The 26303-nt window shown below is 33.3% G+C and overlaps 2 protein-coding genes across 2 annotated transcripts; one reads left to right on the top strand and one right to left on the bottom strand.

Moving 5' to 3' along the window:
* Nucleotides 1-20349: 20349 nt before the first annotated feature.
* On the bottom strand, nt 20350-21581 carry LOC130891628 (uncharacterized). The gene is made up of 4 exons (XM_057796470.1): nt 21270-21581; nt 20914-21088; nt 20790-20858; nt 20350-20693 (listed from the first exon to the last, which is right to left on the bottom strand). Exons 1-4 carry the CDS (start codon nt 21344-21346, stop codon nt 20460-20462), a joined length of 555 nt encoding a protein of 184 aa, XP_057652453.1. The 5' UTR covers nt 21347-21581; the 3' UTR covers nt 20350-20459.
* A 237-nt stretch (nt 21582-21818) lies between these two features.
* On the top strand, nt 21819-23187 carry LOC130891533 (uncharacterized). The gene is made up of 4 exons (XM_057796354.1): nt 21819-21972; nt 22239-22434; nt 22576-22785; nt 23012-23187. The coding sequence occupies exons 1-4, from the start codon at nt 21892-21894 to the stop codon at nt 23185-23187; spliced, it is 663 nt and encodes a 220-aa protein (XP_057652337.1). The 5' UTR covers nt 21819-21891.
* The last annotated feature ends 3116 nt before the right edge of the window (nt 23188-26303 follow it).

Here is a 26303-nt window from a genome sequence, read left to right as displayed (position 1 = left end):
ACCAAGTTAGATGCGAAATCACTCAAATATATGAGAGATTATATTCGACTTCAAATTAGGAAGTTAGAATTTGACAATTTTCAATCCACACAAAGTGACAATCGACTTAAACTAGCATCAATGGTTGTCAATCGACGATATCTGACCAAGTTAGATGCAAACTCACTAAAATATATAAGAATTGATGATATTCGACTTCAAATTAGGAAGATAGAATTTGATAATTTTCAATCAACACAAAGTGACAATCGACTTAAACTAGCATCAATGGTTGTCAATCGACGATATCCGACCAAGTTAAATGCAAACTCACTAAAATATATAAGAATTGATGATATTCGAGTTCAATTTAGGAAGATAGACTTTGACAATTTTCAATCAACACAAAGTGACATCGACCTAAACTGGCAGCAATGGTTGTTAATCAACGATATCTGACCAAGTTAGATGCAAACTCACTAAAATATATGATAATTGATTATATTCGACTTCAAATTAGGAAGATAGACTTTGACAATTTTCAATCAACACAAAGTGACAATCGACCTAAACTGGCATAAATGGTGGTAAATCGACGAATAGTACTCATGTCTCAACCCACGGAGACAAAAATCTCCGAAAAAGTAGTATCAGGAGAAGAGAAGGTGAAAGACATGTTTTATTCAAATTATACATCCTGAATTTCCTACCTGCGGTCCCCACACATGAAATTTTAGATAATAATGAATATTCTTTGTGTCAGATTTACCATAGATCCATAAATACTTTTTAGTATTACCACAAGTGAGTAATATTTTCAACATGAAATTTTAGATAATATTGAACATTTTTTTTAACAGATTTTCTTTGCCAATTAACACTTTCTAGTATTTATGACGAGAAGATAGAATTACTGGCATCAATGTTTGTTAACGATATCTGACCAAGTTAGATGCGAAATCACTCAAATATATGAGAGATTATATTCGACTTCAAATTAGGAAGATAGAATTTGACAATTTTCAATCAACACAAAGTGACAATCGACTTAAACTAGCATCAATGGTTGTCAATCGACGATATCTGACCAAGTTAGATGCAAACTCACTGAAATATATAAGAATTGATGATATTCGACTTCAAATTAGGAAGATAGAATTTGACAATTTTCAATCAACACAAAGTGACAATCGACTTTAACTAGCATCAATGGTTGTCAATCGACGATATCCGACCAAGTTTAATGCAAACTCACTCAAATATATGAGAATTGATTATATTCGACTTCAAATTAGGAAGATAGACTTTGACAATTTTTAATCAACACAAAGTGACAATCGACTTAAACTAGCATCAAAGGTTGTCAATCGACGATATCTGACCAAGTTAGATGCAAACTCACTAAAATATATAAGAATTGATGATATTCGAGTTCAATTTAGGAAGATAGACTTTGACAATTTTCAATCAAAACAAAGTGACATCGACCTAAACGGTCAGCAATGGTTGTTAATCAACGATATCTGACCAAGTTAGATGCAAACTCACTAAAATATATGAGAATTGATTATATTCGACTTCAAATTAGGAAGATAGACTTTGACAATTTTCAATCAACACAAAGTGACAATCGACTTAAAATAGCATCAAAGTTTGTCAATCGACTAATTGTACTCATGTCTCAACCCACGGAGACAGAAATCTTCGAAAAAGTAGTATCAGGAGAACAGAAGGTGAAAGACATGTTTTATCCAAATTATACATCCTGAATTTCCTACCTGCGGTCCCCACACATGAAATTTTAGATAATAATGAATATTCTTTGTGTCAGATTTACCATAGATCCATAAATACTTTTTAGTATTACCACAAGTGATTAATATTTTTAACATGAAATTTTAGATAATATTGAACATTTTTTTCAACAGATTTTCTTTGCCAATTAACACTTTCTAGTATTTATGACGAGAAGATAGAATTACTGGCATCAATGGTTGTTAACGGTATCTGACCAAGTTAGATGAGAAATCACTCAAATATATGAGAGATTATATTCGACTTCAAATTAGGAAGATAGAATTTGACAATTTTCAATCAAGACAAAGTGACAATCGACTTAAACTAGCATCAATGGTTGTCAATCGACGATATCTGACCAAGTTAGATGCAAACTCACTCAAATATATGAGAATTGACTATATTCGACTTCAAATTAGGAAGATAGAATTTGATAATTTTCAATCAACACAAAGTGACAATCGACTTAAACTAGCATCAATGGTTGTCAATCGACGATATCCGACCAAGTTAAATGCAAACTCACTAAAATATATAAGAATTGATGATATTCGAGTTCAATTTAGGAAGATAGACTTTGACAATTTCCAATCAACACAAAGTGACATCGACCTAAACTGGCAGCAATGGTTTGTTAATCAACGGTATCTGACCAAGTTAGATGAGAAATCACTCAAATATATGAGAGATTATATTCGACTTCAAATTAGGAAGATAGAATTTGACAATTTTCAATCAAGACAAAGTGACAATCGACTTAAACTAGCATCAATGGTTGTCAATCGACGATATCTGACCAAGTTAGATGCAAACTCACTCAAATATATGAGAATTGACTATATTCGACTTCAAATTAGGAAGATAGAATTTGATAATTTTCAATCAACACAAAGTGACAATCGACTTAAACTAGCATCAATGGTTGTCAATCGACGATATCCGACCAAGTTAAATGCAAACTCACTAAAATATATAAGAATTGATGATATTCGAGTTCAATTTAGGAAGATAGACTTTGACAATTTCCAATCAACACAAAGTGACATCGACCTAAACTGGCAGCAATGGTTTGTTAATCAACGATATCTGACCAAGTTAGATGCAAACACACTAAAATATGTGATAATTGATTATATTCAACTTCAAATTAGGAAGATAGAATCTGACAATTTTCAATCAACATAAAGTGACAATCGACCTAAACTGGCATAAATGGTGGTAAATCGACGAATAGTACTCATGTCTCAACCCACGGAGACAAAAATCTCCGAAAAAGTAGTATCAGGAGAACAGAAGGTGAAAGACATGTTTTATTCAAATTATACATCCTGAATTTCCTACCTGCGGTCCCCACACATGAAATTTTAGATAATAATGAATATTCTTTGTGTCAGATTTACCATAGATCCATAAATACTTTTTAGTATTACCACAAGTGAGTAATATTTTTAACATGAAATTTTAGATAATATTGAACATTTTTTTAACAGATTTTCTTTGCCAATTAACACTTTCTAGTATTTATGACGAGAAGATAGAATTACTGGCATCAATGGTTGTTAACGATATCTGACCAAGTTAGATGCGAAATCACTCAAATATATAAGAGATTATATTCGACTTCAAATTAGGAAGATAGAATTTGACAATTTTCAATCAACACAAAGTGACAATCGACTTAAACTAGCATCAATGGTTGTCAATCGACGATATCTGACCAAGTTAGATGCAAACTCACTAAAATATATAAGAATAAATGAGTTCGACTTCAAATTAGGAAGATAGAATTTGACAATTTTCAATCAACACAAAGTGACAATCGACTTAAACTAGCATCAATGGTTGTCAATCGACGATATCCGACCAAGTTAAATGCAAACTCACTAAAATATATAAGAATTGATGATATTCGAGTTCAATTTAGGAAGATAGACTTTGACAATTTTCAATCAACACAAAGTGACAATCGACTTAAACTAGCATCAATGGTTGTCAATCGACGATATCTGAGCAAGTTAGATGCAAACTCACTCAAATATATAAGAATTGATGATATTCGACCTCAAATTAGGAAGATAGAATTTGACAATTTTCAATCAACACAAAGTGACAATCGACTCAAACTAGCATCAATGGTTGTCAATCGACGATATCTGAGCAAGTTAGATGCAAACTCACTCAAATATATGAGAATTGATGATATTCGACCTCAAATTAGGAAGATAGAATTTGACAATTTTCAATCAACACAAAGTGACAATCGACTTGAACTAGCATCAATGGTTGTCAATCGACGATATCTGACCAAGTTAGATGCAAACTCTCTAAAATATATAAGACTTGATGATATTCGAGTTCAATTTAGGAAGATAGACTTTGACAATTTTCAATCAACATAAAGTGACAATCGACTTGAACTAGCATCAATGGTTGTCAATCGACGATACCTGACCAAGTTAGATGCAAACTCTCTAAAATATATAAGAATTGATGGTATTCGAGTTCAATTTAGGAAGATAGAATTTGACAATTTTCAATCAACATAAAGTGACAATCGACCTAAACTGGCATAAATGGTGGTAAATCGACGAATAGTACTCATGTCTCAACCCACGGAGACAATAATCTCCGAAAAAGTAGTATCAGGAGAACAGAAGGTGAAAGACATGTTTTATTCAAATTATACATCCTGAATTTCCTACCTGCGATCCCCACACATGAAATTTTAGATAAAAATGAATATTCTTTGTGTCAGATTTACCATAGATCCATAAATACTTTTTAGTATTACCACAAGTGAGTAATATTTTCAACATGAAATTTTAGATAATATTGAACATTCTTTTTAACAGATTTTCTTTGCCAACTAACACTTTCTAGTATTTATGACGAGAGAGCTCTTTCAAGGTTTTTTTAGCGCGGCGAACCGGGGGGAAAAAATCTATACAATATCAATATTTTCTATCCAACTGTTGTGTTTGCTATCCAAACCAAGCCACTTGACGTACATTTTGTTACCCTTTCTTCTGAGCACCTTTTCAACTAAGTAAATGTCTGGATTTGATGTTTTCTGTAGTTCTTCATGATAGAAGCAGCCGCTGATTGGTGTACCTTGCATGTCTTCAAGTAAATACGTAGCAGGATTGGTAATTTTAACTTTGGTGATTTTGAATAGTTCTGTAGTCCAATTGGGTGTATATCCTTTTTCAAAGACATGCTTTGCCTTGGATATGCGCACAATGTCGCCAACTTTAAATTTTCGTGGACCGGCTATCTTTAAATGACTATAGGTGTTATTCAAAATAGATTTTTCGTTGGATTTGTTGACTTGAGAAGGTTTATATTTTAATGTGGAATGTTTTGTATTGTTATAGTTTTGAGTTATTTCAGGCAGAATATCAATCCATTTGTAGGTGCCATTTAAACTGAAATACTTGTAGAGTTTAGATTTTAGCGTTCTTATAACTCGCTCTGCCATAGAGGCTTTCATTGTACTGAATACGCTATAATGATTTATGTTGTGTTTTCTCATTAAATTTTGAAATTTGCTGTTGTAAAATTCCTTTCCCTGATCAGATTGCAGATTTTTTGGTATTCGTCTAGTGTGAGCGAGAATGTCCGAGAATGCCCGAGTAATCTCCTCTCCGGTCTTCGTTTTTAGTGGGCGTGTCCACACAAACTTTGAAAAACAATCAATGACGACCAGTATCATTTTATGATTCCTATTCTGTGATGCAAAATTTCTCATCTCCGCAAGGTCCATTTGCCAAAGATCGTCAAGACCCTTAATAATAGTGCGTCTCCGAGGAAATTTTTTCCGTATCGGTTTGTGGAGTTCGTTTACAAGATGAATTTTTTCCTTAGAATACATATTATGACGTACTACCAGCTAGCTTCAGCTCCAGACTGTTAATGCGGTTAACGGTATTCGTATTCATAACCTTAATATTGTTTACAATGCCCGAAACGTTAGTTTTCATATCAGAGACGGATCTGATATTTTCTGTAATTTCTTTTTGTAACTCACGTATACTCTCAACACACTTGTTAATAGAAGCAGTGAATTCTTTTCGAATAAATATTTTGGCTGCAACAATTGAATCGTCAACGTATTTCTTCGTAGCCATATCCCTAGCTGCTACAGGGGGATTTCGCGAAATAAATGTATCAATTTCGTTAGTTTTATTTTGTAAGTTAGTAATGTGCGCCTGTAATATGGGGATTTTCGTCTAATGAAGCTCATTTCTCATTTCGTTCAATCTTACAGCTAAATCCTTTATATCACGGTCTTGTTGCTGCAGCACCACACCATGTGCTTGAATTAATGGCGAGTTGATAGCACGTAGGTCATTCAACGTAGGTCATTCAACTGCACATCAACACATATCACCAATTAAGCGTGTCAGTCTTAATGTTGGTGTTTGAAAGAGAGGGTATTTTGAATTCTCTCATCAATAAACTACCTATTGAACTTCACTTACCTAGCTATCAGTACTGTGGACGTAAGTAAACCACCGCTAAGACTATTTTTTCCGAAAAAATTAATTGTTTTTTTTTTAGCTGGTACAAAATTGGAAAAACGTCTTGATCGTGGAGATCCGGGCATCAACCCCTTGGACGCTGCTTGTAAACAACACGATATTTCTTACTGGAAGAATAAGTCTCTCGAAGAACGACACAAAGCCGATCAGATACTTGAAGATAAAGCTTGGGCACGCGTCAAATCAAAAGACGCTTCAATGGGAGAGAAAGCTGCTGCATTACTTGTAACAGGCGGAATGAAGGTGAAAAGAAAGCTGGGAATGGGTTGTCGTCGTCGCAAACGTCGTTCCTTGCATCGAGATGTTATTCTGAAAGTGGGAAAGTCATTGAAGAGAGGAACATCTTTGAAAGACACCGCAACGTTTGCCTTACGAGCAGCCAAAGCACTTATTAAAGAATTTGGTGGCAAAAAAGAAGTCGAGGTTCCTCGAGTAATACCTGTAGCGAAATCCGGAGGTTTTCACACCCTGTGAAACTGGAAACTTTGCTCAAGATCCAAACCCCTGTCACGCATCTGGACTATTTTCATGTACTGAAAGAAATGTACAACGTCTCCGTCACTGGTTTTTAAATGCTGTATTACCATTATAAATAAAGTTTTTTTTAAATATGGGTTTTATTGAAACACTCTGTATATTCATCAACTTTTATATTACATGAAGATTGGAATTTTCGTTTTACAATTTTCAAAATAATTTTTAAAATTAAAACAAATACAGCCACTAATATTACACATGACATAGCAAAAACAGAATTAATTTCATTTTTTATATCCCCTTCTGTTCTGTTGAACATGGTGTAGGTTGAATACGTCTTAACGGATAAGTAGTTTGCGGCAGTCTACGGGCCAACTGATGGACCTCTTCAGGCACCCCCCAGTGAAGACTGCTCCACGTCACTTTCTTATCAAATAAACTAAGATTCTGCATTTGTTTCATAACCTCACTTTTATCTCCATAGAAAGCAATATCTTTCTTTAATTCACCAATGCTATTAATAAACTCTTCAATTCGACGTCTGTACTCTTCTGAAGACATATTACGAAAGAGAACATTCTCATACGTAGACACGTTTGATGATCGTTTGACGCAGCACTTGACGTTTGACTTAACGACGTGACGTTTGACATAACGACGTGACGTTTGACGTAACGATGTGACGTTTGACGCAACGACGAGAGAGATACATTTCATGAATATTGTTTTACTGCTATTACATAAAGATATATTGGAAACTAACAAAAACACAAGAATTTTAAAAATAATTTTATTATAAGAAAACGACAATATTCTACATTTATGAGAGAGAGATACATTCCATGAATATTGTTTTTACTGCTTTTCTTAAATAAAAGCTCACATTATCGCTGAAACTCTTTATTACTCTCGTGACTGTCATAGTATAACACTATACATGAAGGATGACATCACAATGACCAGTGGAAAGAAAAAAATAAAAATACATTTCTAATAAAGCCCTGTTGGGCACAGACTTATGTCTAACACTAACAACGCTCATATAAATCACCTAAAACGCATACTAAAAAAAAACTATGATAAAACAGATATTTTTTGATGTGGCATTATGAACCGCCACCGTTCATAATACCGCAAAAACACAGGAATAATTTTATAATAAGAAAACGATAATATTCTACATTTATGAGAGAGAGAGAGAGAGATGCATTCCATGAATATTGTTTTTACTGCATAGCGGCCTCAAAAGTATCAATGTCACTGTCTATATCAGAATCATCAAAACGATTATTTCTAGGCATCTCATGTAAATTATTAATACAGGACTCATGTGATTTTATCATGAATAAGACTTTGTTAAAACAACTCTGACACCAATAGGACATTTCTTGATATACACATTCAACAATTTCGTCACCATCAAATACTTCATGACGGTGATCATAATTAACAAAAATGTTCTTTTTTAAATATTTATGGACCGTTCTAAATACAAAATAACATGATTTACAAACATTTATACGATATTGTGGAAGCCAATATCCACTAGACCATACGCAGTAAGTAGATTCTTCAAACATATCTCCCCAATTTGTTTTACTTAATATAGTGTTTCTTAAATATAACGGTATTTCTTTATTATAGTCAATATATTCTATTCCAATGGATGAAGAATTTGGATTACTCTCAGCCTCTTTTATCATCGCATTCCATTTGTAAACAGGAAATTTTTTCACAATTTTTTCGGTCAATTTCCGAGGAAGAGGGGATTGCTCTGCGAAATCGGCTGCTGACTTTATCGTTTCACAAATTTTTATGATGCATAATTCCATTAATGTTGAGGAGTTCATTATCTACAAGAGAGTAAGTCTGGAATACTATAATGACCCCACGGCAGCGTATCATAACTATTGGTAATCAAATATCATTTATCGTCATGAGAACTTAGCGCAATTTTTGTCTGTTCTATGCTATATACGTTATGAGCATATGACCTAATACAGCGTTGAGTAATATTTTTTTCTTTGAAATCATTTAAACAGTTTACATAATCTTCAAAATTTATTTTGTTTTTTACTACATTATATCGAACTCCTTTTGCCTTTTTTACTATTGCACCTGATTGAACTTTAAAAGAATACATTTTAGACCTCAAGCCTGCAAAATGAGTCATAATTTGGCCTTTGTTTTCATCTTTCATAACACCCAGAACTTTTTTATTTACCTGTGGAATATTATAGTTATTATTGATGGGGTAATCTGAAGTATCGAATTTTGTTAAATCAGCTTTTAGCACCTCCTCATATGCATCATCACAGATGAGCTCAATGTCACAAAACTGTCTGTGTCCATGTACATTAATTTACATCTATCAATACCCAATTTCGGAATCATGTAATCATAATGGAATTGATACATACACAACTTCGACAAATCCAAAACTGTCATACCAACATAAAGAGGCTTATTGAAAACCAATTCTGATTTAGTGAGTTCTACTGCAATTAGGTTTTCATTAAAAACTGTTCGACTATGAAACCTAACACTAGATATCAAATTTTTGGCGCCGTATCGACCATTCCAGGTTTTAACAAGTTTTACAATTCGGTGCTTCCGTATATTTTCCATCGTCTTTCCAAACACAGCATTATTTGCCAATTTATATAAATTTTTCTCAAAGTCATTGGTAGCTGCAGCCCTCAAACGAGTATTTAGTTCGATATAGGGCCGCAGCCATGCAGATTGATTGAATTTCAGAATTTTATGTATCTTTTTAATTTTCAAACCGTTGGCTAACATTTGTTTTAAATTACGATAGTGAACTGTGTATTCTTTTTTACAATAAAGCGTTGTCATTAATTTGGAATAATTTGAGCCTACAGGCTTGCGGTGTTCGGGAGCAAATGGAAAATCTCTGTGAAGATCATGTAATTCATGTGGATACTCCAAGTCTACTTGTAATATATATCCTACGGAAGAATTATCTGCCACAGACATAACATCAAAATTTTCATTATCTAACCATTCAAATCCTCCGTATGGTAATGGTTCACACATGGCCCACCCGTATAAATTATTGACGTCCAGGTAGAGTAAGTACTTTGAGGGTTTTGTAGAATCATATTCAGGCATGTACTTATTGTTAGCATTCGATAATCTACTGCTACAAACCGAAATTCCTCCTCGAATTGCTTTCTCGATAAACATGATCATGTCTACGTCATGCAATAATTTACATCCTACATATTTCAACATACAGTCCCAAGTATATCCAGGCATTGTATAGTACCATGCAGGGTCTAAACCATAAGTAATTGAACATTTTCTTCGAAATTGTTCGAAAACATCTGATAAAAGTAAAACATCGGTCTTTAAGTACAGATCAGAATACTGACCCAAATTTTCAATATCAAATGATTTCCACACTGCATGAGCATGAGAATACTTCTCAATACTGATGTTTTTATCTTCCAATTTATTATAAAATGCCTCTATTGGTGGTAGTTCACAAGTATTTAATTTTTCCCAACTATCTATAAAATCGTAACAGAAAACCCCTTTTTTGGCTATTAATTTAAATTGTTCGACACTTAAATTACTAAATTCTCTTTTGGAAATTTTTAAATCATTATCATTCAATGTAGCAGCCAATTCTTCCAAGGAAGCACCCAAAAACCTCAGTGAATCTATGAATCGAAATTTTATATTTGTATCTGAATCGTTAAGTGTAAATGAAATGTATTTTTCTTTATTTATGGGGAGTAAAGTGATGTTTCCTCTTTTACTTAATTACGAAATGATGAAATGGCTATCGTAGTTACTTAAGTTATGGAAAACTGTAGGTACAACAAACAGTTTTTTGAAATTTAAATTGCATACTTGATGTGCAAAATTTGTAAACTTCCCCGTAAAATGATCGTGATCTCTAACAATGATATCTGTAGAGGAAAAACCCTTTTCACATATGTGACACATTGTTGTCACACGTAAATCTGGTTTTTCTTCCATAGGTGTAATAGTTTTAATTTCTGATTTAATACTTTCAGCTAAATTCGATAATTCATTTGCAAACCAATCCATGCAATCTCTACCTCTGTAGCTCTTGAAAAAACTCAAGTCTTCGTTGTAGCTACATTTTACATAGTAACCAGCACTATATGCTATATGTTTTTGATATTTATTTGTCTTATTATGAAGCTGTGTTTTATCTGTAAATTGTTCTAGCATGCACTCAAAGTCGGCATAAACTACAAAAGGCGTAGTTTGTTTATATATATAATTTCTAAAACTAACAGATTCGTATTTTGGAAAAGACATTTTATAATTATTTAATTCAGAGCATAATTTCAAGTGGACATTCAATTTACTTTCACTACTGAAATAATTTATGCAGCGATTGCAAATAAATTTTTTATATGTAGTTTTACTTAACTGACTATTAATTAAACGTGACAAATCTTTGATCCAGCAGTAGTGATATGTGATTTCTGAATTGTCATTATCTATAGGAGGTGCTTCATAATCGTGTAGCTTTGGAAAATATGTATTTTGAATTAATAAAAGATTTACATGTTTCTCGTGTATTGATTTAGCAAGTCTTACTGGATATACTTTGTAAAATGGTTTTTTATTATTTATTTAAATTAAATCCAAGGCATAGACATTGACGGAAATGTTATTAGATTTTTCAAACTTTGAAATTTGATGCAGGGGCATCGGAGCTTCCAAGTCTTGTGTATTCAAGACTGTGCTATAATATGAATATGAGGAAGTGAGTTCTTTATTATTTTTGGCTGGGTACAAAGCACTAACAATTGACCAATAAAAACATGTTTGGTCAGAATTTTTAATGTTTATGAACCCTCGCTTTTTTTGAATAGGTTCTGGAAGTTTAATATAAGATGAGCCGTTTCCAATTTCAAATTTATTGATATTTACTTCTAAAGAAATAATTTTACTTAATGCAAAACCAGAATCCCTCTGTTGAAATTCTGATAATTTAAAATTAATTTGCAGCCGCTGATTGGTGTACCTTGCATGTCTTCAAGTAAATACGTAGCAGGATTGGTAATTTTAACTTTGATGATTTTGAATAATTCTGTAGTCCAATTGGGTGTATATCCTTTTTCAAAGACATGCTTTGCCTTGGATATGCGCACAATGTCGCCAACTTTAAATTTTCGTGGACCGGCTATCTTTAAATGACTATAGGTGTTATTCAAAATAGATTTTTCGTTGGATTTGTTGACTTGAGAAGGTTTATATTTTGATGTGGAATGTTTTGTATTGTTATAGTTTTGAGTTATTTCAGGCAGAATATCAATCCATTTGTAGGTGCCATTTAAACTGAAATACTTGTAGAGTTTCGATTTTAGCGTTTTTATAACTCGCTCTGCCATAGAGGCTTTCATTGTACTAAATACGCTATAATGATTTATGTTGTGTTTTCTCATTAAATTTTGAAATTTGCTGTTGTAAAATTCCTTTCCCTGATCAGATTGCAGATTTTTTGGTATTCGTCTAGTGTGAGCGAGAATGTCCGAGAATGCCCGAGTAATCTCCTCTCCGGTCTTCGTTTTTAGTGGGCGTGTCCACACAAACTTTGAAAAACAATCAATGACGACCAGTATCATTTTATGATTCCTATTCTGTGATGCAAAATTCCTCATCTCCGCAAGGTCCATTTGCCAAAGATCGTCAAGACCCTTAATAATAGTGCGTCTCCGAGGAAATTTTTTCCGTATCGGTTTGTGGAGTTCGTTTACAAGATGAATTTTTTCTTTAGAATACATATTATGACGTACTACCAGCTAGCTTCAGCTCCAGACTGTTAATGCGGTTAACGGTATTCGTATTCATAACCTTAATATTGTTTACAATGCCCGAAACGTTAGTTTTCATATCAGAGACGGATCTGATATTTTCTGTAATTTCTTTTTGTAACTCACGTATACTCTCAACACACTTGTTAATAGAAGCAGTGAATTCTTTTCGAATAAATATTTTGGCTGCAACAATTGAATCGTCAACGTATTTCTTCGTAGCCATATCCCTAGCTGCTACAGGGGGATTTCGCGAAATAAATGTATCAATTTCGTTAGTTTTATTTTGTAAGTTAGTAATGTGCGCCTGTAATATGGGGATTTTCGTCTAATGAAGCTCATTTCTCATTTCGTTCAATCTTACAGCTAAATCCTTTATATCACGGTCTTGTTGCTGCAGCACCACACCATGTGCTTGAAATAATGGCGAGTTGATAGCACGTAGGTCATTCAACGTAGGTCATTCAACTGCACATCAACATATTTTTTTGTTGCAGCATCACTATTTGTTGTCGGTTCCTTAACATTACAAATTTTCATATTTTCAATATCAATATTACCGTCCTGTGTATGAGGAAACGTAATTTTCACTGGTAAACGCGCATAGGACGTTTGATGTCTATGTCCGAATTTATCGACTGGCATAATTAAAATGAACAAGTTTCAACTTGTATTATTCTATTATATCAGCCTCCTTGAGTTCATTGATAATTGCTACTATTTCGTTGTCGTGTGACGTATTACCTGCCTCTTTTGAAGCAATCAACAACTTCAAACGTTCCACCAATTCATTCGCATCATCCCAATAAATATACTCCATAGGTTTATCATTATATCTTAAACGATCGATGCCTTTTCCTTTTGCTGAAGGAATCGATTTTAGACGAGTCAATACCTGCGACGATCTATTCGTCGTCGTTAGAGATTTTGTTTTGAATAAAGGTTTTATGATGTAGTGATATTTTTCAGTACTCGACCCCTTAAGACGATCTAACGTGTCTAAATGAACTTCAGTTGTTGTCAAAAGATTTTTATAGTTCTGTAAATCTTGATCATTGTAACTGGGGTCTCGGTAAAATAGAAGCTCATACAAGCCTGGTGTTCCAATTACATATCTTCCTCCTTTGTTTTTCTCAGGTAGTATGTTTATATTACCGGTTTTTCCATCAAATGCAATTCGGCGTTTGCCTAATGACCAACCGATTTCATCGTTGTATATCGGACCATAATTTTTATCAATTTTATCATCTTTTTGGAAGTAATCTTCAATGAACTGATGACTGATGGCTGGATATTGGTCCAAATAGTCTGCGATAGCTTCCTGGGAAATTTCGGAGCGCATCTCTTCTGGAGATTCAGAACGTGTAATATTTCCGAATTCATCGGTTTCGGCCACCGGTTCCGTTTCGAGAAAAGGTGTAAACACATCATCAGGTTCTTCCTTCTTCTTTATTTCCTCTTTTGGATTTAAATTTGTAATCGTTTTTTGTAATGTCTTTGAGGATTGCACAATTTCTTCAAGTGGTTTAGATATCGGCTTGAATAGTTTATTAATAGACTCATCTTGCTCTGATTTACCTAATTTCAACGACAAGTATTTTTTGCGAATCGATCTGGCAAGTTCGGACACTTTTTTCTTGCGCAATGCATTAGCAACCTTATCGTCAGACATTTTGGTATGGACTAAAGATGCAGCTTACAATTTTATATATTTAGCGAATCCTTTGCGATACCTACCACCATTAAGGGTAAAATCCTTCATAATTACCAAAGTACCATAGCGATCACACCAACACTTTGAACACACATTTTTGAATGTGTCAAACGTCATGTCTGGAGATACGTGTTCGTCGAATATATGTTTCAAGTTCACCTCATCCTGCTTGAATAACACAATAACATTACAATTGTCGCGAATAAGCTGTTTCGGTATTTTTGAGTATGTTTGACAAAGATATGCAGCATCAATATCTTTATGTCTACACATGGAGTAGTATTCACGAATTTTCTGCTGACCGTCACAGGCTACGTCATCGAATAAAAAGATGGAATTTGGTCGAGCTTTATCTGGACTAATTATTTCCTCATTGTCTTTAAATGGGAAATACCCAACACCCTTGACTTGCGCTATAACTTCTTGTAGCAATTGATACTTTGGTTGAAATAACGATTTTGAATAGACATAAACATTTTTGAATTTCGCGCCATTTGGATTGAATAGGAGCGCCAGCACGACGTTCGTCTTACCACACCCACTGGGGCCACATATAATGGCACGGAAAGAATTTGGCAACAATTTACCATGTTTGCCAACAGTTGGTGTTGAGGTGAAATCCAGATTTTCAATGGGTATAGTCTGCTCTTGTTGAATTATTTTCATTGGGTGTGTCGTTTTTCGTAGTACTACTCTTTAAATATAGGTGTCACCAATTAAGCGTGTCAGTCTTAATGTTGGTGTTTGAATGAGAGGGTATTTTGAATTCTCTCATCAATAAACTACCTATTGAACTTCACAAAGAATGATCATCGTCGGAAGCTGCTTCACTCACATTACATCTTGGTCTATTTAGAAGTTGAATTGTATTTTCATCTAATTCTCCCGTTGCAGGGATATTATATCTTTCTTGAAAACTCAACAAATAATCCTCAAGTTTAGTCAAATCATTTTCATTTGCGTACCCGAACCGGTGTAAATACTTCATAGCATACTGTTGGTCGACAACGCATAGTACTGGACATAGTACTGCAGCTAATATAATGATTAACATGATCTTCACTCTTCTGCTATCCTCAAAAAACTAATTTCCAATCACATTAATAACGGAATATATAATTTTTAAAAACCCAAAGACTTTTAACCGACCTGGTATATCATCGCAACGAATCTGTCTCGATTACGTGCGTGATACCTTACATTGACAAAAAATCTCTTTTTATTTATACGTTATACTTTTATGTTACAAGATTAGCGAATAATAATGGTATATATAATTTTTTAAAACCCAAATACTTTTAACCGACCTGGTATATCAGCGCTCCCGCTGTTATCATCGCAACGAATATATAACTTTACGCATGCGCAAAAACGAAATCTCTCTCTCTCTCTCTTACACATTGTCTCGCTGCTCTCTCTCTAACACACGGTTTTCCCTATTTCTATAGTCAGACATACGTTGTTCATCTACTTTGATGATATTCGAGTTCAATTTAGGAAGATAGACTTTGACAATTTTCAATCAACACAAAGTGACAATCGACCTAAACTGGCATAAATGGTGGTAAATCGACGAATAGTACTCATGTCTCAACCCACGGAGACAAAAATCTCCGAAAAAGTAGTATCAGGAGAACAGAAAGTGAAAGACATGTTTTATTCAAATTATACATCCTGAATTTCCTACCTGCGGTCCCCACACATGAAATTTTAGATCATAATGAATATTCTTTGTGTCAGATTTACCATAGGTCCATAAATACTTTTTAGTATTACCACAAGTGAGTAATATTTTTAACATGAAATTTTAGATAATATTGAACATTTTTTTAACAGATTTTCTTTGCCAATTAACACTTTCTAGTATTTATGACGAGAAGATAGAATTACTGGCATCAATGGTTGTTAACGATATCTGACCAAGTTAGATGCGAAATCACTCAAATATATGAGAATTGATTATATTCGACTTCAAATTAGGAAGTTAGACTTTGACAATTTTCAATCAACACAAAGTGACAATCGACTTAAACTAGCATCAATGGTTGTCAATCGAAGATATCTGAGCAAGTTAGATGCAAACTCACTCAAATATATGAGAATTGATGATATTCGACTTCAAATTAAGAAGATAGAATTTGACAATTTTCAATCAACACAAAGTGACAATCGACTTGAACTAGCATCAATGGTTGTCAATCGACGATATCTGACCAAGTTAGATGCAAACTCTCTAAAATATATAAGAATTGATGATATTCGAGTTCAATTTAGGAAGATAGACTTTGACAATTTTCAATCAACACAAAGTGACAATCGACTTAAACTAGCATCAATGGTTGTCAATCGACGATATCTGACCAAGTTAGATGCAAACTCTCTAAAATATATAAGAATTGATGATATTCGAGTTCAATTTAGGAAGATAGACTTTGACAATTTTCAATCAACACAAAGTGACAATCGACTTAAACTAGCATCAAAGGTTGTCAATCGACGATATCTGACCAAGTTAGATGCAAACTCACTAAAATATATGAGAATTGATTATATTCGACTTCAAATTAGGAAGATAGACTTTGACAATTTTCAATCAACACAAAGTGACAATCGACTTAAACTAGCATCAATGGTGGTAAATCGACGATATCTGACCAAGTTAGATGCAAACTCACTAAAATATATAAGAATAGATGAGTTCGACTTCAAATTAGGAAGATAGAATTTGACAATTTTCAATCAACACAAAGTGACAATCGACTTAAACTAGCATCAATGGTTGTCAATCGACGATATCCGACCAAGTTTAATGCAAACTCACTCAAATATATGAGAATTGATTATATTCGACTTCAAATTAGGAAGATAGAATTTAACAATTTTCAATCAACACAAAGTGACAATCGACCTAAACTGGCATCAAGGTTGTTAATCGAAGATATCTGACCAAGTTAGATGCAAACTCACTAAAATATATGATAATTGATTATATTCGACTTCATATTAGAAAGATAAAATTTGACAATTTTCAATCAACATAAAGTGACAATCGACCTAAACTGGCATAAATGGTGGTAAATCGACGAATAGTACTCATGTCTCAACCCACGGAGACAAAAATCTCCGAAAAAGTAGTATCAGGAGAACAGAAGGTGAAAGACATGTTTTATTCAAATTATACATCCTGAATTTCCTACCTGCGGTCCCCACACATGAAATTTTAGATAATAATGAATATTCTTTGTGTCAGATTTACCATAGATCCATAAATACTTTTTAGTATTACCACAAGTGAGTAATATTTTTAACATGAAATTTTAGATAATATTGAACATTTTTTCTAACAGATTTTCTTTGCCAATTAACACTTCCTAGTATTTATGACGAGAAGATAGAATTACTGGCATAAATGGTTGTTAACGATATCTGACCAAGTTAGATGCGAACTCACTCAAATATATGAGAGATTATATTCGACTTCAAATTAGGAAGAAATAATTTGACAATTTTCAATCAACACAAAGTGACAATCGACTTAAACTAGCATCAATGGTTGTCAATCAACGATATCTGACAAAGTTAGATGCAAACTCACTAAAATATATAAGAATTGATGATATTCGAGTTCAATTTAGGAAGATAGACTTTGACAATTTTCAATCAACACAAAGTGACAATCGACTTAAACTAGCATCAAAGGTTGTCAATCGACGATATCTGACCAAGTTAGATGCAAACTCACTAAAATATATAAGAATTAATGATATTCGAGTTCAATTTAGGAAGATAGACTTTGACAATATTCAATCAACACAAAGTGACATCGACCTAAACTGGCAGCAATGGTTGTTAATCAACGATATCTGACCAAGTTAGATGCAAACTCACTAAAATATATGATAATTGATTATATTCGACTTCAAATTAGGAAGATAGACTTTGACAATTTTCAATCAACACAAAGTGACAATCGACTTAAACTAGCATCAAAGGTTGTCAATCGACGATATCTGACCAAGTTAGATGCAAACTCACTAAAATATATGATAATTGATTATATTCGACTTCAAATTAGGAAGATAGACTTTGACAATTTTCAATCAACACAAAGTGACAATCGACTTAAACTAGCATCAAAGGTTGTCAATCGACGATATCTGACCAAGTTAGATGCAAACTCACTAAAATATATAAGAATTGATGATATTCGAGTTCAATTTAGGAAGATAGACTTTGACAATTTTCAATCAACACAAAGTGACAATCGACTTAAACTAGCATCAAAGGTTGTCAATCGACGATATCTGACCAAGTTAGATGCAAACTCACTAAAATATATAAGAATTGATCATATTAGAGTTCAATTTAGGAAGATAGACTTTGACAATTTTCAATCAACACAAAGTGACATCGACCTAAACTGGCAGCAATGGTTGTAAATCCATGATATCTGACCAAGTTAGCTGCAAACTCACTCAAATATATGTCTGCATGTTTTGTAGCATACTCAGTAGCTCGGGCGTTCCTTGTGGCGGTGGAGCTGGCGTTTTCTTGACCGTTTGGGGCGTAGCTGACTCCTTGGGTCGTTTTCAGTGTTTGTTTTTTTAATACCTCTTTTTTTGGATTTTTGGGAAACCCCCTGTAGTTTGCTGGGTTGGCTACCATGTATATAGGTAGCAATTTTGGGCTTCAGTCCGTTTTCCCTTAGCTCAATTTCTACTTCCGATACTGCTAGTCCTTTTATCACTAGCTTTCGTTCTTTCTCTTCTTTGAGTGCGTACGTATACCACTCTATTTCCTTGTGCTCGCTCAGGAGCATCTTCATTTTATTAAAATCTTCCACTATATGCGTGGTAATCTTTCCTGTGTAAGTGCCCATTTTGCATTGGGCGTTGATATATATTTGTATCAGTTGTTTCCTGATAACGGTCCACATCAGTGGAGATTTCAGTATGATTGGAGGTGGCATCCTCTCTGGTTTTTTCTATTTTTGTTCCTCGCTTCTCTTTATTTTTTTTAATTCTTCTTGTTTTTCACTTTCATTACTGTCGTTTTTGTTTTCGTCTGTGGTTTTACTTTTCGCTTTTTTTTCTTTCCTTCTATTTTTCACTTGCGTGAATTCCTCGTCTTCCATTTGACAGTCTTCTGCTGTAGATTCTTCCATGTGTCGAGCTCTCGCATCTCTTTTCCCAGTTTTTGTCTTCAATTTTGGTTTGCTCTTTTTTGGTTTTGTTCGATGAGTTTTGTTACTTTGGCGTTTATTTCATCTATTGTTTCCATCAAGTTCTGTATTCTTGCCAGTTGTGTTTCAACTGTTTTCCTCAGGAGCTTGTTGTCTTTTTTTTGTTATCTTCCTCAAGTCTCTTTATTGTGGCTTCAAGAAGTTTCATCATTCTATCCTTCGACGTTCCTCTATCGCAGGATTTTTCCCTACTTTTGGAGTTTTCATGCTCCATGCCTGTAACTTTTGTCTTGATCTTTATCTGTTTTTACCTAAATTTACCTGTAATTTAACAGTTAAATATTGAGCCGTACTAAGTGTACGGCCACTTTAAATAACTGAATTCTCCGCACAATTAAATTTGCTTTATTAACAAACTCTCTTCATGCGAAGAAAAATCTTAAAACATATAAAATAAAGGATGTACCTAAATGATACAACCTGAAATAGAAAGTTTTATCAGGGTCTTACCCGAGTCCGCTTTCACTACACTTCACTGTCACAGATTTTTACTCGATGAAGTCTCGACGTAACTCAGCTAACTGATACTGAATCATGCTCTGGTAACTTTAATGAGCGTGAAAGTTCACTACATATTCTTCACAGACCACACCAGACACGCAACTCAATAATCTGGAAGTGGCAGACGAGAGAAACAGTTGTTGTTCTTCTCTCTCATCGCGATATAAAACGTACCTAGGTGGCGCTCTTGGCCGACGAATAGCGGGATTTTTAATTTTGAATTAAAATTTAATTTAAAATGTTTTTAAACATGTAGAAAAATAATTGAAACAAAAATTGAGCTTTGTCAAATTGTATTTGCATAAGTACAACAAAGATTCACAATAATAATAATGCTATGCCACATCTTTTCATAACAAACACAGACTGAATGAGAACTAGTAACATTAGATCATAGATAGACCCTGCTTCCTCTTCACAATAACCATCAACTTTTGCTTTCTTGGTGTTATCTGTGTTGAACACAAGCCTTCAACGTCCTTAAAAAGAGTCCTTCTACATCTAACTGTACTTGAAATTGGTGTGGCAGCCCGTTGGGATGGTGACTGCGAGGAATTTGTTTTATCATGTTCAGTAACTTCACTGTTTGCATTACTTAATGATTTGGTATCCAAAAGAGTCTAAGAAATTGAATTTCAATTAACACCTAAGTTATGTTTTATTGCATAAAGCAAGATAAAAGCAAATCATCTAGAATAATATGTAAAATTCAGTACCTGTGGTTCTGGCTTTATTATATATTGGGATATAATGTTTACTTTTTTATTTGCTATCTGGTCCAGTCCCTAAAATTATTATTTTCATTGTAAAATACAAACCTAATTAATATTAGAATACAACCTTCATAACATGGTCCTTCTGGACTTCCAGAATTGTGGGCACTGCATCAGCTTTCAAACGTAAAACTGAGGTACACGGCACAAATCTATCTTTTGTGAAATGCTCATTGCAGATTCTAACATGGCCACATAGTGGTCTATATTTCATTCCCATAGCTTCCTGCCATATTTGCGAGCTGTAACACACATGTAATTATTGTACATTGTAAAATAGCAACCTGTTTTTTAGTTTCATCTGGTACAGCTCGATTTTAATCTTTGCAGTAAGGAAACCTCAGTAATAAAAAACCAAACATTCATCTAACATGCATAAACGTATGGGTACTTACACAACAAGATAATAAATTTTCTGTTTACCTGTCTGCGCTACGGGGAAAGCAAAATAAATGCTTTACGTCGTCTTCAGAATTACCGCACACAATACAAAATCTCATTTTCCGGTGAATGATGATTATTGAAACCACACAAACCCACAAATAGAATCCAAGTGCATGTAGCGTGATGAACAAAACAGAACGGCGTGTGCAAATAATGTAACTTTCAAAAGATTTCTGTAAATACAAAAGCGCCTCTACAAACGTTTTGTAGTAAGTGTGATAAAGACAGATAAATACGATTTGTAATGTACTGAACAATGATGAAAAAAACTGCCTTCTTTTTGGATCTACTTTCCCGTCTGGTGTGATCTGTGATATTCTTATTTCCTAAACTCATCAGAGGGCGCAACACAGCTCCGCGATTGCGCATGGTATCATTGATAAAGGATAGTGGGTGCATGGTATACAATTATTTATCGATCTATCAGCTGAGAGGTACAGCAACAAGTTTATTATTTCGTTATTACTATTGTGGTTATTATTGGTGTTTATTAAATTGGATAGTTTGATTTGTGCGTTTATAGTTTTGTGTTATTCTCTCATTATTCGGATTCCGCCATTTTTTTGTGATTTTAAGCTTATTGATTAAGAACTTTTTCAACATGGTTTTTAACTGTTGCGTTAATGGCTGTAACAATTATAACAAGGATGCCCAAATGCATATTTTTCCAAAAGATCAAATAGTAAGTAAAAAAATATGCAATTAACTTTATCCTAACGTGTATGTCATACATTCTTGCCCATGTCAGGGTTTATATTTTGGAGAAATTTTATGTGGCCTGGAGTTAACAATAACAATGGTTAACAAAAACGGCATAACATCTGGCATGCCTATTTTTGCTTATATTTAAAGGTGTGAAAAATTAAGTCAACATAATGTTATATAGGTATATATAGTAATAATAGTTCACAGAAGACAGGAAAACTAACAAATAAAATTTTGTTGTAGCTGTATGATATTTGGATTAATGCAATTGGCCGAGAAGACTTAAAGGTGAAGCCTATGGAAAGAGTCCGAAAGTCGTACCGTATTTGTACTATTCACTTTAGTGCAGAAGCCCGCTATGTTGGAACCAGAAATAAATCGACCTTAAAACAGGATGCAATTCCTTCTCTATTTCTTAATGCTTCTAACAGGAAAGAAGGTGAGTTTAATCAATTTCCAAATCTATTAATTATAAATTTTTCTCTTTTCTTTTCTCTTTCTCATGGATATCAGTGAAGCAGTAATACTAATAATAACTATAAGTATTTACGATAAATGAAAGAAATATGTCTTTTTACAGTTTCTTCTGCCAAAATGGTTAAACTACGCTCAAAGCATAGTTTATCAGAGCAAATAGGTTCACCTGAAGTAGAAACAGTTAACATCTCCATACCATCAACTTCAAAATTGATTTGTGAAGAAGTTTTACCAGTTTCTTCATCTAAACTTATTACACCAGAACAAAATATGCAATCCCAGGTCATGATGTGTACTCCAACAAAAATTTCAAGTAAGTTTTTTTGTAAAATAAATGATAAAAGATATATAGATTAAACAAAAACCATTTTTAATTTTTAGGAAATTTGATTTTTAATAAATAATGCTTCATAAAATACCTTACTTTTGGCATAATCAGATTTTAAAAATGGTTAGTTTTTTTATGTTTCAGTATGTAATTTTTAGTCCATTATATACTGTGTTTGTAATATGTGAGTTTAATATTTTTTTATTTTCAGGTTTAAACAAATCCACAAGATTGCTTTCTAGCATCAGTGTAAGAAAAGCTTCAGAACTAACACCAAAAGCAAAAAAGCTCTATAGGGTAGCTTCCAGTCTTCGAAAAATTTCAAAGAAATCTAACTTTAAGTACCTATCTAGTTATATACTTAGTGTTAATAAAAATATATTGTAGGGAAAGTATTTTATTTTTGCTTTTCGTAATCCAATTAACCTGAACATTGATTTGAACTGAAAATTTTAAACATTCCGCCAAATCTTTAGTCGTTGCTGTTTCCTAAACCCGCAAGGTGGCGCTAGTCGCAATGTTCAAATATAATGTGAACAGTTTCCTATCTATCCCACTATCCTTTATCTATGTACTGAATAGATCTGCCACCTAAGATTATATACTCGATAGATCTGCCACTAGGTATAAAAATTTGACAACAAAGTTCGATCATAGCGACATCTCTCGAACTGGCTTTGTACCAAGAAAATAGATTTCTATAATCAATGATTTTATCTAAGGGTCATATCCTTGCTCATTTCGCGGGAAATTAAAGATAACTCGAGTAATTTTAAATGCTCATTGCTAGTGGTTGCATCAAATTGTGAATGAAACAAATGTATTATGCAAAATACTTTCATTTTGCTAACATTTCAAATATTGTTGTTTACAAGAAAATATAAATACCTGAAATTAAAATTCTGTTTAAATGAAGTATTTTGTAATATATTTTGGTTTCATTTACAATTTATGTGACAACCAGATCCGACCATCTAAATTCCACAATTAAATGGTTTATATAAGATATAGGTAGATGTAATATTGAAACACAGGATGATTATAATAATTTTTATTTTGTTTTTGACATTTTATAACTATATCCACAAACAAAAATTTTCCTTCACACTTTAGCAGGCTTAGGACTGTCAACAGTGAGATGTTGGTGTGTTTAAAAAATGTTTCTGTTTGTACATGGTACATACAATGATATCTTTATATTGTTGATCTTTGCCCTTCAAAATTTTATTAATAATACCTAATGTAATGAAAGATGCATATGTTAAAACTAATATTTACATAATCCTGTCAAATCCTCCAAACGAAATATTTGTTTTTTATGCCTAACGAATTGATTAACTGGGGCAATCTTTCGAAAATTTTATCAGAAAAACTTTTAAAAAAATCACAGAATTTTGCTGAAGGCGCACATAAAACATTTTTTTATGTTCCCTAGAATATATTAATGAATTTGCCTTTATTGATTCGTTTGACAATATTATATATTTACAAAAGTGGCATTTGAGACTTTTAAATAATTTCTTCGCTACTGAACCTGCTACATACGGAGCGACAAGATCTAATCCTGTATATTTTGAGCTTCTATGAATGGTTTATAAATTGGAACATTTACTATTGGAGTTATTTGTTCAATAGGTGTTTCACTGAGGAAATTTTTAGTATCCAATGCCCCCGTTGAAAAGTCGTCTTCACAATTAAATCCTGGCGAATGTTTAGACATGAAATTATTTACAATTAAAGACTTTGTGGACGGAACAAATGCAGCACATGAAGGATTCGTATTCCTAATGCCATGACTTTTTACCATGCCAAAGAAATTTTCAATAGCATCTTGATTAAGTTTCTGGCACTCAAATATTTGAACCTCAACTTTTGCCAAATGTACACAAATAAAAGCGAGATTTTGGCTGAAACTCATTGCTTACCTCAGCACGAGTTTTCATTGTTGTTGCTACTGTCCGACTTAATACTTGCGTACAATTTTCCACCCTCATTTTCTTAATTTTGTCTTTAAAAATATGTTATTTATTCATACTATATAATTATATAATGTGTTCCCAAGAAGCTACTTTTGAAACCCCATTCTGAAAAAATTGTAGATTTTTATTTATTAATCCATTTGTCAAACATTTAAATAAATAAGGATAATGAAACAAATGGACCATTTCTTCCCCATCTATTAAATACCCCTGAAATTTATTATCTATATTATTACTGATACAGTACGCTTTTGTATCATCCAACAGTTTATTAACAGCGCTAGCATTAGTAGATCCCAAATCACAAACTGACTCAACTATTTTCAAGCCAGTACTACATGTAGTACATACAACTTCCTTATAATTCTTACTAAATCCAGTTTTTGTGGAGTGCTTACAAAAATAAAATGCTATTGGTTGTTTCCAGATTCTACGTAAACCTTTAACCATAAAAAGTAGAGCATGATCAGCACCAGTTCTTCTCCTATTCCCTTTTCCAAAATCAATTAACCCTTCAAAACAATCTGCCACCCGATTATATGTGAGCCCAGTATCTAATGACATTTCATCAAATATTAATATGCAATATTTATCAAGACTGACCATTTTCTCTACAACCCCTTTTAAGTGATTAAAAATATTTTCGTTTATTCACAACTGAAAGTTATACGATTTAATAACCTAATTAATGTTCTTCGACTCGGCAAAAAAAAATATTTTAGAAAGAAACCTGTAACCTTTTCCACTATTCTTGTAACAGGATAGTGAAAATATCTTGTCATCTAAGGTAAATCTTCCTCTAGATTTTAATTTTTGATTCCTTTGCTGTTGCATAAAAAAAATTGTGAGTGGTTATATTTACATTTTTAAGCCATTTTAAATATTCCAGATTTCTTTCTAAGTGTTTTATTATTGTTTTTGGACAATATTTTTGCGCTTTCTTAGCAGCTGACTTCCACCAACTGACTTGCGTCGTAAAATATTAATGTTCCCGGGATAGGGGCTACGTCTTTTAAGTTTCCTTGGTTGATTTTGATTTGAAAGGATATGACTATACTCACCTGTTACAATCGAGTGCCCTTCAAGTTTATCTGTTTCCGTATTAGTCAATATTGATGGTTCATACAGGATACTCGAGGAGCTACAGCTAGGAATTCTACAGTGCTCATTTTGAGTCGACCTCCTAGACAATTCGCCTCCAAGCTGGTCAGTTCTTCACCAAAGTTCCCCATCCTCTCACATCCTCACATGTTTGTAAGTTTTAGTGAACTTGACCTGTCCATCTGGAGGATTCCTGGAGGCGGAAGTGAAGTGAAGAAAGCAGTGAGTCACTAAAGCTTGTTTGAGATCTATATACTTACAAGATCTAGTGGTAAACGTTCTTCTAGAGTGCTTCTCTTTTGGTTGCTTCCTTCTACCAAAACTTTCCCATAGAAGTATTTTCCTACACGACTAAAGAGGGCTGGGCTAATAATAAAATTTATTTACTTAGAGGAGTTCCAGTTTCTTTAAAAAAATAGCTTA

Source organism: Diorhabda carinulata, chromosome 3 (assembly GCF_026250575.1).
Source record: "Diorhabda carinulata isolate Delta chromosome 3, icDioCari1.1, whole genome shotgun sequence".
NCBI classification, from domain to species: domain Eukaryota; kingdom Metazoa; phylum Arthropoda; class Insecta; order Coleoptera; family Chrysomelidae; genus Diorhabda; species Diorhabda carinulata.
This window is presented reverse-complemented; position numbering and strand designations above follow the sequence as displayed.

Coding starts and splice junctions, on each gene's coding strand:
- LOC130891628 (XM_057796470.1), bottom strand. CDS start 21,346: ATGAGATTTTGTATTGTGTGCGGTAATTCTGAAGACGACGTAAAGCAT. Junction 21,089..21,269: donor TTTCCCCGTAGCGCAGACAG/GTAAACAGAAAA, acceptor TGTGTGTTACAG/CTCGCAAATATGGCAGGAAG. Junction 20,859..20,913: donor AGAAGGACCATGTTATGAAG/GTTGTATTCTAA, acceptor TAATAATTTTAG/GGACTGGACCAGATAGCAAA.
- LOC130891533 (XM_057796354.1), top strand. CDS start 21,892: ATGGTTTTTAACTGTTGCGTTAATGGCTGTAACAATTATAACAAGGAT. Junction 22,435..22,575: donor TGCTTCTAACAGGAAAGAAG/GTGAGTTTAATC, acceptor GTCTTTTTACAG/TTTCTTCTGCCAAAATGGTT. Junction 22,786..23,011: donor TACTCCAACAAAAATTTCAA/GTAAGTTTTTTT, acceptor TTTTATTTTCAG/GTTTAAACAAATCCACAAGA.